The following is a 14,828-nucleotide window of genomic DNA, read 5'->3' on the forward strand; positions in this document are numbered from 1 at the left end:
ATGCAGAGTTATACCGAGGTCTCTGATGATAATACAGTCAGATATTATAATAATTGAATATTTTATACAGTATAACAATCTATTAAAATTAATCTAAACATTAAATTACAATCATTTTAAATAGGACTATGCTTTTCAAGACCCGCGGATAGGAAAAAAATAACAGATTTTTTATATTAACAGAATGTTGTATTGGCGCCGAATGCTTTGTATTTCTTGGACAGAGCACAGGACGAACCAGTCAATCATCTGGAGACTTCAGATACAGGAACGGCTCTTGACAATATAATAAACCTGGAGAGACTACTGGTGGTTTTGGGTAACCTCTAGGGAAGGCGAAGCAGAGGATCGAGAGGGGTGGAAAGTCTTGGTCACGAACCTCAGCCATGAGGGAACGACCAAGAAGAAGAAGATATTAACAGAATGAAGTGAGAATATTCATAGAGAAAGAGTTGGGTTTAATAATATGAACAGACAGATTCGATGCAATTGGGTTATTCAAATTCAACAATTTTTTTGGCTTTTAACGAAGGGCACTGCGAAAATGTTACTCGAAATCTGCATAGAAATGTATGTGCAAGAGCGGGGCAATATTCAGTTCCGACAATGGCTGTGATGATGTACCGGTAAGAAGGTACAAAGGCCTCCTATAGTCTATCGAAGTATACTAGAATATTGAAGTAGCCCAAGATACAGAATGCAGTGCAATTAAATTATATGGTATTTGTCGTATTAATGGCATTGTTTAAATTATGAATTAGAATATAATTTATTTTATGGTTGATTGAATTAAATTTTCGTAATTTCTTTCCTTTCCACGGATCAGTGTCTTACATTAATACTTTGATTTAAAATAATTGAGATCAACTGAAAATCAGTCAAATTTCACACAATCGCTATGATATTGGCATATCTGATTTGTGCAGAAAAATGTAACTAAATTATCAGATTTTTTATCAGGACAAAATACTATTGAACTTTTCACAAAAGAATACCTATTACAAATGCATCATATCGCAAATGGCATCCTACATACATAATATAAATTATATAAGTTTCAGGCTTTCTTTTGATATCGTTTAGAAATTATCAATTAATAATTATATCCATTAATCGAGGTAGTTTAGAAATGTAATAATGTTCAGGTGAACGTATATGTAATGTCAAATTCAAGTTATATTACAATTTCTCAGAAGCAACAAACATTTCTCACAGGTATATTAATCATAAAAGACAACTCCACCTCATATATGCAACTTGTCTATTTTTTAACGATAGATATAATTTTAAAGAAATATTTATAGTCATACATGATAGTATATTCTTCATGTAGGTAATCACTAAAGGATTGAAAATGCAATGCAGTTAAATTTAATCGCTTATTCGCTAAACCAGCTATGGAAGTTTTTTAGTTTCGAATAAATCACGAAAAACTGTTTTGTGCATTTACAATGATGTTGATGCTAGTAGTGGTGAGTCAACATGGAGCGATTAAAATGTATGCTAAAAATTATGGCCTGAATTGCGACGTCTAATTGGTTGGCTATGCAGAGCGGATTTAGTAACCTGTTATTTATTTATCCTAGATTGGGTTTGGCAACGCGGGTCAATATTCATTTTGATTTTTTGACGAAACAGGACGGAATTTAAAACTCGCACCTCGATAAACTGGTAGACCTATCAGTATAGCACATACGTACATTTAAAACTAATTTTATTGAAAAATCACCCAAAACGGGTTTGGTGACTAAGCGACTCAATTATCTAATGTGTATAGACTGAAAAACAATTATTTATGGCAGGAAATGATTTAATGATCAAATGTATTCAAGCATTGTGCTGGTCTAATGTGGTGGTTTAGGATCACAGGGACCCAACTACAAAAATGCATGTTTTGAGTTAGCCCCTGTTTCGATAATGCCATAATTATATTTATTGGTGACACAAAGCTCTATGTAGTACATATATCTGTAAGATATAGTTCAGTAATTTAATGAATATCATAGAAGCAAAATCTTTATTTGCATTTATTTCAATACTATGTTATTGTAGATAGGCCCCTGCATCGACTCATCGACTCATCGACGAAATTTTTTTTGTCACAAAGGAAAATTCAACCATTGATAAATGCAGACAAAAAAAATCTGATAAAACACGTCTTCTGTGATTTAATACTTAAGTAGGCGATAAGTACTATAAAAATGAGAAAGAAAATTAGGATTCTTGATTGTATAATTACTTCTTGCTAAAGGATGCGATTAGATAAAAGTTATTTAATTAGAGTCAGTCTTTTAATGTGGAATGAAACTTGATTCGATTTCTATCATACTATGATAATTTGGACATTTTGTGGCTCTATATCCCACTTGACACATTCCTATAATAATATATTATTGTGGTTGACTGAGGTGAAAATACTATTCGGCTATGTTACATTATTGTAAGACAATTTAAACATCAACAAAAATGTTAAAGACTTTGGAAAGAAGACGCTTCTATTCATTTGGTCAGTATTCGTTTCAAAAGAAAATAATAATTAATTGGGATTATGCAAGTTATTTGTGAGTTATTTTGATATACGAATTTGGCTAACTATCCATGATAATTACATCAAACGAAGGTTTAAAAATATATTGTAAAAACACTGACCAAATAAACACAGGCGGAAATGAAAATAATACTGTGACCTTCACTTTGTTCAGTTTTGATAACAATTTTATTAATTAATCACATATAACCATACACTGTTCACCTAAATTATGGCACTAACAAACATCTACTGTCTTATGATACCCAAGAAACGCAACAAATGTTTTCAGAGAGACGCAATCGATTTGTTCCTTGAAATATTATCATAAGCGATGTAGCAAAACTCCATAATATTGTGTGTGAACGCCAACAATAATTGCCAATGTAGTTAATAAACTATTAGAAAAATTGTCAGAAGCACCACTTTAAATGAACTGTCATCGATAACCGTTTTAGTCTTGCACTTCTCGGTAAGGAACTTCGCTGGTAACCGTGAAACTCTCAAAGTAGTGATTGAGAAATTCAAAGGTAGGCCTCTTGTCAGGCGTGGCGTCCCAGCACATCATCATGAGCCGGTATATATCGTCGGGTAAGTGGTGTCCGGGAGGCTTGGGCATACGGTAGCCTCTGTCCACCTGTTCTATGACTTCCCTACCGTGCATTCCGGGGTACGGAATCTGGCCGTATGTAAAGAGCTCCATGAGTAGAATGCCATACGACCAAACATCACTTTTGATTGAAAACTTTCCGTAAACTATCGCTTCCGGTGCCGTCCACTTGACGGGGAATCTGGAGCCTTGCTTCGGGCAATATTCGTTGTCTTCTATAATTCTCGCCAATCCAAAGTCGCAAATCTTGGCAATGTTGCCTTCACCGATGAGAACGTTTCTCGCTGCCAAGTCTCTGTGGATCAGGAGTTTGGATTCCAGGTATTCCATTCCAGAGGCAACTTGAGCCGCTATGTAGATCAGATCTTCAAATTGTAAGTATCTTCCATCGCCGGTTCTGAGGAAATCCAGTAGAGAGCCTTTGCTCATATATTCTTGGATGATGTAGATAGGTTCTTCTTGTGAGCAGACTGCATACAGCGCTACCAGCCGTTTGTGCCGGAACTGCTTCATGATGGCCGCCTCTTGGAGGAAGGCTTGTGGAGACATGGTGCCCTTACGCAATGTCTTTACAGCAACCTGGAATATACAATAAGTTTTGTTAAAAAAATAGATTAACTTGCCAGATGCTACAACGATACTGACAACTATAACTAGAGGTCACTGGGTGGTATCACAATGTGATTGGTATATTGCTAGGTTTCCATAATAGTTTTCCAAACTGCCGCACCTAAAATTATTATAGTTGTCGGAAACTATACTTATATGTATCAACGCGGTGTCACGTTTCTTGTCCACATATTATATGGTTAGCAGCAATAGCGGCTGGTCCATTAGGTCAATTGGTCAATGACCCTCCAAAAATAAACATCTTACAATCTATGTAGGTTATAATCTAAGATGTAGGTACAATGTATTATAATAATTATTGGCTAACACGTCAAGGCGAGACGCACACGGACGGACGAACTGTGTGTATAAAATTCAAACAAAAGGAATCCGCTCGGTCGCTATACCTTGGGCATTTGGGAATATGCCGGGATAAAATATTTCTACATATTTCTCTTTCTCTCTCATTTTCTATATGTGAAACGGAGAAAACACACATTTCGCACGTCTTTTTTTGAATTTGTTTTGACACAGCATAGGCAAGATTTTCGTCACTGTCCCAGAAAGAGATAACAATACATTTTTCAGTGTGTTAAAGGAAACAGGTATAAAACGTTGTTCCGTTATTAATTATTATTGCCTCGCGATTTCATCGAGCATGTATTATATTACCTACCAAGCATGGTTTCAACCATATTATTTTTTATATTTTTATTATTTCAAACTTCCTATTGTTGTCTGAAAGTTTCATATTACGCAATGTCATTGTTTGATTTGTAATATTATAGTACTCAACCAAAAATAGCTTTTTAGTTTAGTTTAAATACAACCTTTGACTAAAACGCATCGACTGCATTCATTGTGTTAAACAGTTAAACCATTGTATAAAAGTTACCCTTTAAAATGTAATTTGCTATATTAATCGTAAAAGTTACCTTCCAATAAAATCAGTGGAAATATAAAAAGTGTTTATATATACATGATCCCGCCATTTCATAACAGTACACAACACTTTTTCTGATAGTGACAGTTTAATGAAAAATGAAGCTAATAAGCTAAGGAGTTTTTATTAAATATTTTTGATTGTTTGATGTGAAAATAGACATTTTTTTTGAAGGTTAAGTAGGTATCTATCTTTTTAACTAACAATTTATAGCACTTCTTTTATAATGTATAAAAAGCCAATTTGCTATACGTCTTTTAAGTGTACAACGAAAAGGCAAATTAAAATAATATAAAACTGACCTACCAAATCATCGAGCATAGAGCCGCCAATGGTTAGCAGTGATTGTGTTAACTGTGGTCACAGAAAACACAATTTCCACTACGATTCTAGGTGCTCTGCCATTCGATTATGGGTATAGTCAAGTAGGGTGAAAAAGATCAAGTATTTATACTAGTTCCGACATAAACCAAAATATGCATAATAAAAAAGGCTTAGCTATTCTATTAATAATATTTAATTGTATTTTTTTTTATAAGAATGTTTGAATTGAAACTAAGTGTCTGTGATAACTTAAAGGAAAAAATATATATACTATAAAATACGAGGGTGGGTCAATAAGTCCTTAGAAAAGCCGACAGGTGGCGCGACTAGTACTGTAAGCGGTTTGTTTTCATGCAGCGGCACTACCGATTCAGTATGCTGCGAAGTTTCAATCAGATTGGTCGGGTTGTTGTTTTTTATTTTCGTACATTTAAAAAAAAAATTGCTTGTTTACAAAAATGGAGAAAATTGAGTTTAGAGCTGTTATTAAACATTTTAATATAAAAGGGTTAACAGCAAAGGAAATAAAAAATGAGTTGGATTTAGTTCACGGCATATCTGCTCCTTCACTTGCAACTATTTATAACTGGTTAAATGAATTTAAACGTGGTCGTACATCAACAAAGGATGAACCACGCTCAGGACGTCCTGTAGAGGTGACTACACCAGAAATGATCAATAAAATCCACGATATGGTGTTAAGTGACCGAAGATTAAAGTTGAGTGAGATAATTGAGGTTACAGGGATCTCAAAAGGTAGTGACATTTCTATTTTACATGACAAATTGGGCATGAAAAAAGTTTCTGCAAGATGGGTGCCGCGTTTGCTCACAGTCGACAATAAACGCAATAGGGTGGTGGCCTCTAAAGCCCTGTTGTCGCTCATGCAACGCAATCCGGATGAATTTTTTCGTCGCTTTGTGACTGTAGATGAAACATGGATACACCACTATACTCCCGAGACGAAAGAAAAGTCAAAGCAGTGGATTGAGAAAGGCGAACCATGTCCAAAGAAGGCCAAAACCGTAAAATCAGCTGGTAAGGTTATGGCTACTGTATTTTGGGATGCACGTGGAATTATTTTCGTTGACTATTTGGAAAAAGGAAAAACAATAACAGGGGATTATTATGCATCTTTATTGGACCAGCTAAAAAACAAAATTGAAGAAAAACGGCCTCATTTAAACAGGAAAAAAATCCTCTTTCATCAGGACAATGCCCGTGTTCACACATGTTTACGATCAATGGCTAAAATTGAAGAATTGAAGTTCGAATTGGTCGACCACCCACCGTATTCGCCAGATTTAGCCCCCAGTGACTTTTTCCTTTTCCCAAACTTAAAAAAATGGCTAAGTGGACAACGTTTTTTTTCAAATGAAGAAGTCATCGATCGGACAAATGCTTATTTTGAGGACCTTCCGAAAACTTATTTTTCTGACGGTTTAAAAAAAATTGAGAAACGTCTAACCAAGTGTATTGAGCTCCAAGGAGATTATGTTGAGAAATAAAAAAAAAATACAAAAATAAAAACTGTTTTAATGCTTTTTTCTAAGGAATTATTGACCCACCCTCGTAGTTATAGGTAAAAACATTTAAATTGTGCAATATTTTATAGTTGTAATGCCAAAATAAAATAAAGTCAAAGTATTTACCTCAATATTATTTCTCCACTTGCCATAATAGACTTCGCCAAAGTTCCCTTGGCCCAATTTTTCTGATAACTCAACCTCTGAACGCGGTATTTCCCATTTGTCACGAAGCTCCGGACCAAGGTCCCACATTTGCGGCTCTGGTTTAGGACACGGCTTGGCCAAGACATGGCACAATCCTAGTGCATTCTCTATAATTAAAAAAAGTAATATTGCATAATATAAAATAATATTAATTAGCAATGCCAGTTAGTACACCTTTTAAACTTCCTCAACTAGACAAGTATTCCAATAAACATTTAATAAAATATATTATTGGAATATTTAAACATTGTTAATTCAGCATTCAAGATTAAAACAGAAGGTGCTAACTACACTCTAACCAATCGCAATGACAAGAAATAATGTCATTTGTCATGTGAGCTATTTCCTCAGTAAATTCTTGTGTGACATTCCAACAGTTAGTTTCATATTACAGTAGAAGTTTGGTTATCCACACTGCGATTATCCCGATTTCTATTTGATCATGAGTTTCGTATGATTATAAGAAAAATGTATAATTTTAAATATATAATTATTAAATTTGAATTTTACAAAAAATGCTGTTGAAAAGGTTTATTTTTGAAGGAAAATAGATGTTTTATTATTTATTAGATTATCTGGATTACGTTCATCCCCAATTAGTCCGATTAATTGAGACCACTAAACTTGTATGCCAAGTCCCAATTTGAGGGTTTTTCAGTAATTTTTGATGACATATTTATATTTTAAAATGTTTTCAATAATCTATCTATCAATTACGACAGTAAATTTATTGTGATGTTGATTACATAGTAGTCACAACAGTTGTTTTCTAACTTATAGATACTATGAAAATGTGAGTTAACGTCTTCTGCAACTGTAAGACCCAATATTATTCCTGTTCAATTCTCTGTTTCGTACACTAATTATATTTTACATGATTAGTACTTTAAAAAAAATTTACTTGTATAAGATAGAACTAATGCGGGTAAATTGGGAAAAGTCTGATTGGTGGCGATGAAGAAGCCGCCATTGTCTAGAGGTTTTATCTTGTAGTGTTTGACATGGTATCCTTTTCCATCCTCCCAGTCCTTCACGGAGAGGCTGTAACCGTGCGGGTTGTGCTCGGCAGGTCTCACCAGGAACGTACCGCGAGGATTTTCTCCGCTCAAGAGAAATTTGTCCGCCTCTTTGCGAGACACGTGGGGGAAGAACCAACTAAAAGAAGACAAAGATAATGGTTAAGTTGTTTTGCATAGAAAAAGGAATGACTGACAATTAACATTTTTCCAAGAGGGTAAGATATTTGGGTTTTACATCCATTAGTCTCATTTGGGTCACCCTGAATAGGAATAATAGTGCCCTAACATAGCACAAGTCAGATCATATTAGAATGAAAAGCATTTTGTTTGAAAAAATAACTTACTCTTCACTCTCTACCGAGCTCTCTTCAGCGACAAAGTTGACGGGCACGAGGCCCTCAAGGCGGGTGGTGAGATGGAGTACCCTCCACCAGTCAGCTTCAGAGTCAGAGAGCACTTCCATGCGGTCTCCCTTGCGGAACGAAATGTCTGTGTCTGCACGGGCCTTGTATCCGCATAGAGCCTTCACGATGCGCCGGTTTGCCAGCTTAGCTGCATGTGCTGTAATCAAAATGACAGCATTTAATTAAGACTATTCTTTTTATCCAAATGAATAAAACACAAGATTTAAGAATGCAGCAATCTTTATTAAATTTTAGAAATTTTCATAATTTCCTTGTAATTTTAATGTAATTTATTTTATTCCAAATTTGCCTGACAGTGAAAAGGTTCAACAATGTCTAATATAATGTATATAATTGTGACGACATTATTTTGTTATAATATAGTAAAAAACATGACTTTAAAAATTGGATTCACTCAAAACAGTAAGGTTTGAAGTTGAGTCGATCGTCCATAAAATGGATCATATCGTGCGACACGTTTGAAATCTAGAAAGAATATGAATAGGTATCTCTGAAGAATATATTTCTAAAATACATTTAGAGAGGATTGTCAAGATTAATAATTATTACGTTTCAAACTTTTGACATTTTTTGCAGTAAATGGAAATACAATGTACAGATATCTGTATTTGTATTCCTAGTTATAGATCATACAGGTATATATAAAAAAAACTACATGGAATATCTTACACGGTGTCCGTGTCCTCACGATGTCAGCGCCGCGTCGGTTGTTCATCCGATTATTTGGTTCTCCCGAGTAGCGGGTCTCGAGGGTTCCGCCTGTGCCCGCCCCAAGACCCGCCAGGCCTCCACCTCCAAACCCTGCTTCATTCTTTTTGAACGCCGGATAAACTGTCAACAGAACAATAGTTATATTAGTTCCTTTGCCCTCTAAATATAATTTTTAACACACTGTTTATTTATATCGATACTGGTGAGGCTGTGTTTCCCTGGTCGCTTTCGGCCTCACGCCTCTTGACTCCCTACTCTCCCTTTGCTACACACATAAAATACAATGCTATGTTCAAGTTCCATTAAGTACCTAAAAAAGTAGATCAACAACACCCATGTTTTTCTAACTGTCCATAAGGAAACTAGAGTGAAGGTTTCAAATAGATGGGATCATTAACAAAAAAATTATAATAAGACCACCCCGTGTTTGAGAGTATCGGACCACCCTTAAATTTTAGTAGAATGTGCTATAACCCTGTTTACTGAAGTTTAAAGCTCTGTGTATGTCTATAGGTAGAGAAGATTTATATTTTCTTTTATTTAAGTTGTGTCAAAGGTAATTTTTCGGTAAATAGTTCTATTTAATTATATGCCACTTCACAAAAACATGACCCTAAAGAAATGTTGCAAATTTTAAATTATATTTTTATACTATAGAGTAGGTACCTACCTATAGGTACTCTCTTATTATATTTTAATAAAGTTACATTTGTAATTATTCCTCTAGTTAATAAATAAATTTAGACAATACTTACCCAAAGGTCTATCGGCATCGTGACGTTTGCTGCAGCACTTGTTTCCCATCGTGAGGATAACAATTGACTGGTCGCTGTTAGACTTCTTTCTTCAAAAGCTCCTCACAACCCTCCGGCGTGGAAACCCCCTTCAGCATCCATCACATCTAGCGTCCAGGGAACAAACCTGGAAATCAAGAAACGCATTGTTATTTTATGATTTGTATAAAACAAAATCTGTAACATTCATTAGGTATTGAATATTTTTCCCTGCTTGAACATAATGGATTTTCGGCGCAAGTTCGCAAAATATAATAAAAAATATTGTTTTTATTTGGTAATATAAAATAAATTGGGTGAGTGCAATCAGATATCCATGACTGAAGCACAATATGGTTTTATTAATCTAGTTGCAATGATTTTAATTGACTGAATGTGTATACAATAATAATATTATGTATATAATATTAGATAAGCTTGTGTAATAAATATAATGAAATATACTTTATAAGTAATAAAAATAATCTAAATGACTATTTCTAATAATAATATTTCTGATAATATTTATGTATTTGCGATTCCGAAAAAATGCACTGTGGAATGATAAAATTCCTATTTCATGTTATATACACTATTTTTAAAATCAACACAGAAGAGATAATAATCATATTCATTTGACGCGAAAGAAGTTATTCAAATCCATTGATGAACAATCACGGAAACTATGACGGATTCGTAAACTCGTATGGAGCCAGGTTGACAATGAAAACTAGCAAACATAAAACTTCCAAAAAAACTCGATAATAATAGCAAATCTCTAATCAATAAAATAATATGAAGAGAACTTAAAAATAGTACGCCTTCAGTAAAATATCCCATTTTTTTTACAATAACATTTTCAAAAAAACATTTCGATGCCACAGGGAAAATAATATGTCAAAGTGGTATTAAAACGTCCATGTTTAGATTCCAGAAACGAAAATATATTAAACCACTGTTTGTAACTCACAAATGTCTGACACAGGTTACAAAAAAACCCTTATCAAAAAATAAGGGAAAGCAGTGACCAACGACTTGCCGCTCGTGAGCATAATATTGGCCCTACAATAACATAGCAAAATCTCAAGCGCCATTTTTTAAAAAGTCTGACCACTTCACCCCTTTCCGTTTCCATAGCAATTATTTATTCTACGACTGCGGTGCAGGGTGAAACTCTGTTAAGACGGTATTTCAGTGAAACGGCAAATAATTTTCAACTATAGGCGCGACGAAATTTTGGAATCGCTGGCAATCGGAGAGCGAATGTTGAGCTGTGAACACGTCAATTTGTTTCGTGATGGCGACGGGGGTATTAATTCTTAAATCGTGTAAAGATGACTAAAAAATGTTACCCATTTACTTGAAAAAGAAAACATGTCAATAAATATATTATTATTGTTACTAATAGAACAATAAACAGAACATTAAATGGACGCATGTTGGATTTATATGACAAATTATATTTCGTTCGGCACGTGTCATTTGCACAATCCACGCATCGCCTAGTCACGATCTTTTTAGACCAAGCCTCAACTGAGGTATGCCTTAAACCGTTGTGTACGACAGTGGATTTCAAACTTTTCCGTTAGAGTATATTGAAGAAGAGGTAGGGGTGTGCCTGTTGTTAAACGCATAGTTTTAAAAATCTTGGACATTGTAAGAGATGTGATTGATGTGTTTAGTCATATCCGATTTCGACTTCGTAGATAATTTCTGAGATAAGGGAAGAGCAGCGGTGCTGCGTTGAAATTTTATTATCGCCTGAAGAAAATACCTACTGAATGCCATCATAGTTAAAAATAATAATTAAAAAATATGGTTTATTAATTTTATTATTTCTGCAATTTATTGAAAGAATTTCCATGAAGTACAACAGCAGACTTGTAGATCCAACAAACAAAATCGTCGACATTAAATAGCAATTATATGAAATGATTCAGCCACTAATTCGATCGTGTTGATGTTTGGTTTGATTGGTTCAGTGTTAGTGTAAATACTGGCTGTATTTACTGGCACAGGCGCACACAGAAAACTAGTATGAGGGGGAGGTCCATATTGAAAATCCATATTAATTTATTATTAATTTTTAAGGAGGTGGGAGGAGGCGAGGTTAAAAAAATCTAGCAGGTACCAATAACTTCCGCGTTTACCCCACCTACAACTTATAGCATCTAGTCTCTTCAACCGCAGATTCCCCGCACTTTTACAGGTACGTTCCCCATACCCAGACACTCCGCAATTTGAGTCTAGCGAAGAATAATGCAGCTAAAACTACGGGTGCTCATATCCACGTGTGATTATCGAACGTGTGTCATAATTATTAGGTACGTTTGTGTCATCCGCGCTGTCTTGTCTTTATTCATGGCGCGTCCGAATATTAAAGCAAAAATTGGATGCCTCAGATGGTTATACTAATTCATGAGTTCTACTGACACAGACCTTAGAAATCTTAGATTGCAGAAAGGTGAGGGACTAACACGTAAAGAAAACTATTCCGGCAAAGAGAATATGAGGTCTCTTAATAAACAAGAAGTAATATTTCCTTCACTTCAATAATTTGTATTTTTTCGTTCCTGCGCATCTATTCTATACACAAGACTGCTTTTGGCACTTACGGCAGCTAAATAGGGTAGGAAAGTATTGACTTATTGTAACAATTACAATAAGTTAGCCGGCTGAACTGTCAAAACTGTCTATCTCGGTCTAAAATTTATCACAGCCAAGAGAGGTGCTGTTAAAACATAGCACTTATTGTAACAATTATAACTAAATTATTGTAATTGTTACAATACGTGTTAATAATTCGATACTTTCCTACCCTATTTAGCTGCTGCAGCGGACCGAAAGCAGTCTTGTGTATAGAATAGATGCGCAATGGAGGAATATTATTTTTGTTTCGTTCCATGTTTAACGGCCCACATGCTCAGCGTAGGTCAAAATTGAGTTTTTATTGTATTTTCAAACCATGATCCTGGACATTCCTTAAACGTTGTAGATAATCTATTTATATAATTTTGAAGCCTTATTATCCTTTATATTTATTTTAAACATTTGATGACTGCATAAAATATTTTTGTTTCATAAAATAGTATTCTTTTAAACCTCTCGCTCTAATGCTTTAGAATATAGTCATATTTCAGTACATGAATGTGCAGTGGTGTTAAGATTTTTTACATTTATTAATTTTTAAACGCATTTATAAAACCATTAGTATAATTTATGACGAGATAATTTTAGTAAAATATTCACGATAAAAAATTATATTGATAATCTCTGTGATCCCAAATTTGACAAGAATTAGGCATTTTATTATTCAAAAAATTGGCAAGATTAACACATTTGAAGATGATTCTAAAGATACTTTTATAAGCTATGTCTTTGACCATTCAAGTGTGATAAACATCTTACGAATAATGATTGCTTTATAATAATTATTGACCTAAGAAAAAGGTAGTGTTTTTTTGAAATACGCCATTTCTTTTGGCATTCCCCAGTGGTTAAGCTACAACATGCGGCCGTAGCCATAAATTGACAAACTATAATTGAAATAGGGAGTAAAATGATATTGACGCGCGTGTTTGAACACGCGCGTTAACACAATTTTACTCCCTAGTTTAATTATAGTTTGTCAATTTATGGCTACGGCCGTATGTTGTAGCTTAACCACTGGGGATTGCCAAAAGAAATGGCGTATTTCAAAAAAACACTACCTTATTCTTAGGTCAATAATTATTATAAAGCAATCATTATTCGTATAATGTTTATCACACTTGAATGGTCAAAGACATAGCTTATAATTAGTATCTTTAGAATTATCTTCAAATGTGTTAATCTTGCCGATTTTTTGAATAATAAAATGCCTAATTATTGTCAAATTTGGGATCACAGAGATTATCAATATAATTTTTTATCGTGAATATTTTACTAAAATTATCTCGTCATAAATTATACTAATGGTTTTATAAATGCGTTTAAAAATTAATAAATGTAAAAAATCTTAACACCACTGCACATTCATGTATCGAAATATGATTATATTCCAAAACATTAGAGCGAGAGGTTTAAAAGAATACTATTTTATGTAATAAAAATACTTTATGCAGTCATCAAATGTTTAAAATAAATATAAAGGATAATAAGGCTTCAAAATTATATAAATAGATTATCTAAAACGTTTAAGGAATGTCCAGGATCATGGTTTGAAAATACAATAAAAGCTCCATTTTGACCTACGCCGAGCATGTCCCCCCTTAAATAATGAATAAATCTATTTTTAATACAATTTTAAAGAGATAGAATCCTCTATGATTTAGTAGCGTAAGTGTGGAATCATGGAATAGTATAATCAAAGCAATGCAGACATGAAAAAGGTGTACAGCAAGGGTTTCAGGAAACACCCTTAAGTGGTTACAGCACTTTCATTATAATACGATGTTATGGGTCGAAATCATGTGACGCGTGGGCACGAAGTATGGCGGGTCTAAAATGCAGCATCTCCGACCATCACCGTAGCAGAATTGAACTAATACGGACATTTGATTTCCTAGATTTCGTGTCGGTTTGTATTTAAGCACTACAATGGCCGTAAAATGGGCGTCCTGTAATGTCATCAATCAGCGACGGCCTAACACGGAAGTTTGGACATTACGCGAAACTGATATCACTTTTGGACATTAGGACATCGAAAGTGCGCATAAAAGAAAATTAGGTAGGTAAGTAATAAATAATAAATAACACATTTCAGTAAATATGTTTTTTCTAATATATTAAAATTCAAAATTCAGAGATTTTTAGTGACGTTTCTTTTCTGGGCACGCTACCCTACCCTTGTTTACGGGAAGAGCGAATTTTCTTTTATTCCTTTGAAACATTAATTATTTTTTCTATTTCGTGGATAAGGCCATTATATCGAAAGAAAAAATATTGATATTCGGATAAAAAGTTATCAGTTATCAGTTATCAGTTGCATGTAAAGTTAAGTACATGTAAATTGTACGTACTTTATTACATTTCACCGTAGCAAAGTTCGTCGTGAGCTTTCTTATCGGAAAGAGATGACCATATACTATACGGTCTCCAATTTTATTAGTTCATAGTTTCAATATGAACATTAATTTAATCATCATAGCCGATTTTGGCAATATTCATGAATTC

General features: G+C 34.1%; 1 protein-coding gene across 2 annotated transcripts in view; it reads right to left on the minus strand.

Moving 5' to 3' along the window:
* Positions 1-524: 524 nt before the first annotated feature.
* LOC147063423 (tyrosine-protein kinase Src64B-like) overlaps positions 525-14,828 on the minus strand; it is a 289,724-nt gene continuing 275,420 nt past the window's right edge. For both annotated transcript variants that reach the window (XM_085960121.1, XM_085960122.1), the window contains 6 exons: positions 9,657-9,822; positions 8,860-9,021; positions 8,110-8,326; positions 7,648-7,901; positions 6,666-6,853; positions 525-3,716 (listed from right to left, as the gene is read on the minus strand). In XM_085960121.1, coding sequence (XP_085816247.1) covers positions 2,982-3,716; positions 6,666-6,853; positions 7,648-7,901; positions 8,110-8,326; positions 8,860-9,021; positions 9,657-9,705 — 1,605 coding nt within the window. In that variant the 5' untranslated portion in view covers positions 9,706-9,822 and the 3' untranslated portion in view covers positions 525-2,981. The remainder of the gene's footprint in view (positions 3,717-6,665; positions 6,854-7,647; positions 7,902-8,109; positions 8,327-8,859; positions 9,022-9,656; positions 9,823-14,828) is intronic.

This window comes from Rhyacophila brunnea, unplaced genomic scaffold (genome assembly GCF_057557595.1).
Source record: "Rhyacophila brunnea isolate RB1 unplaced genomic scaffold, BYU_Rbru_1.0 scaffold_9, whole genome shotgun sequence".
Classification (NCBI taxonomy): Eukaryota; Metazoa; Arthropoda; class Insecta; order Trichoptera; family Rhyacophilidae; genus Rhyacophila; species Rhyacophila brunnea.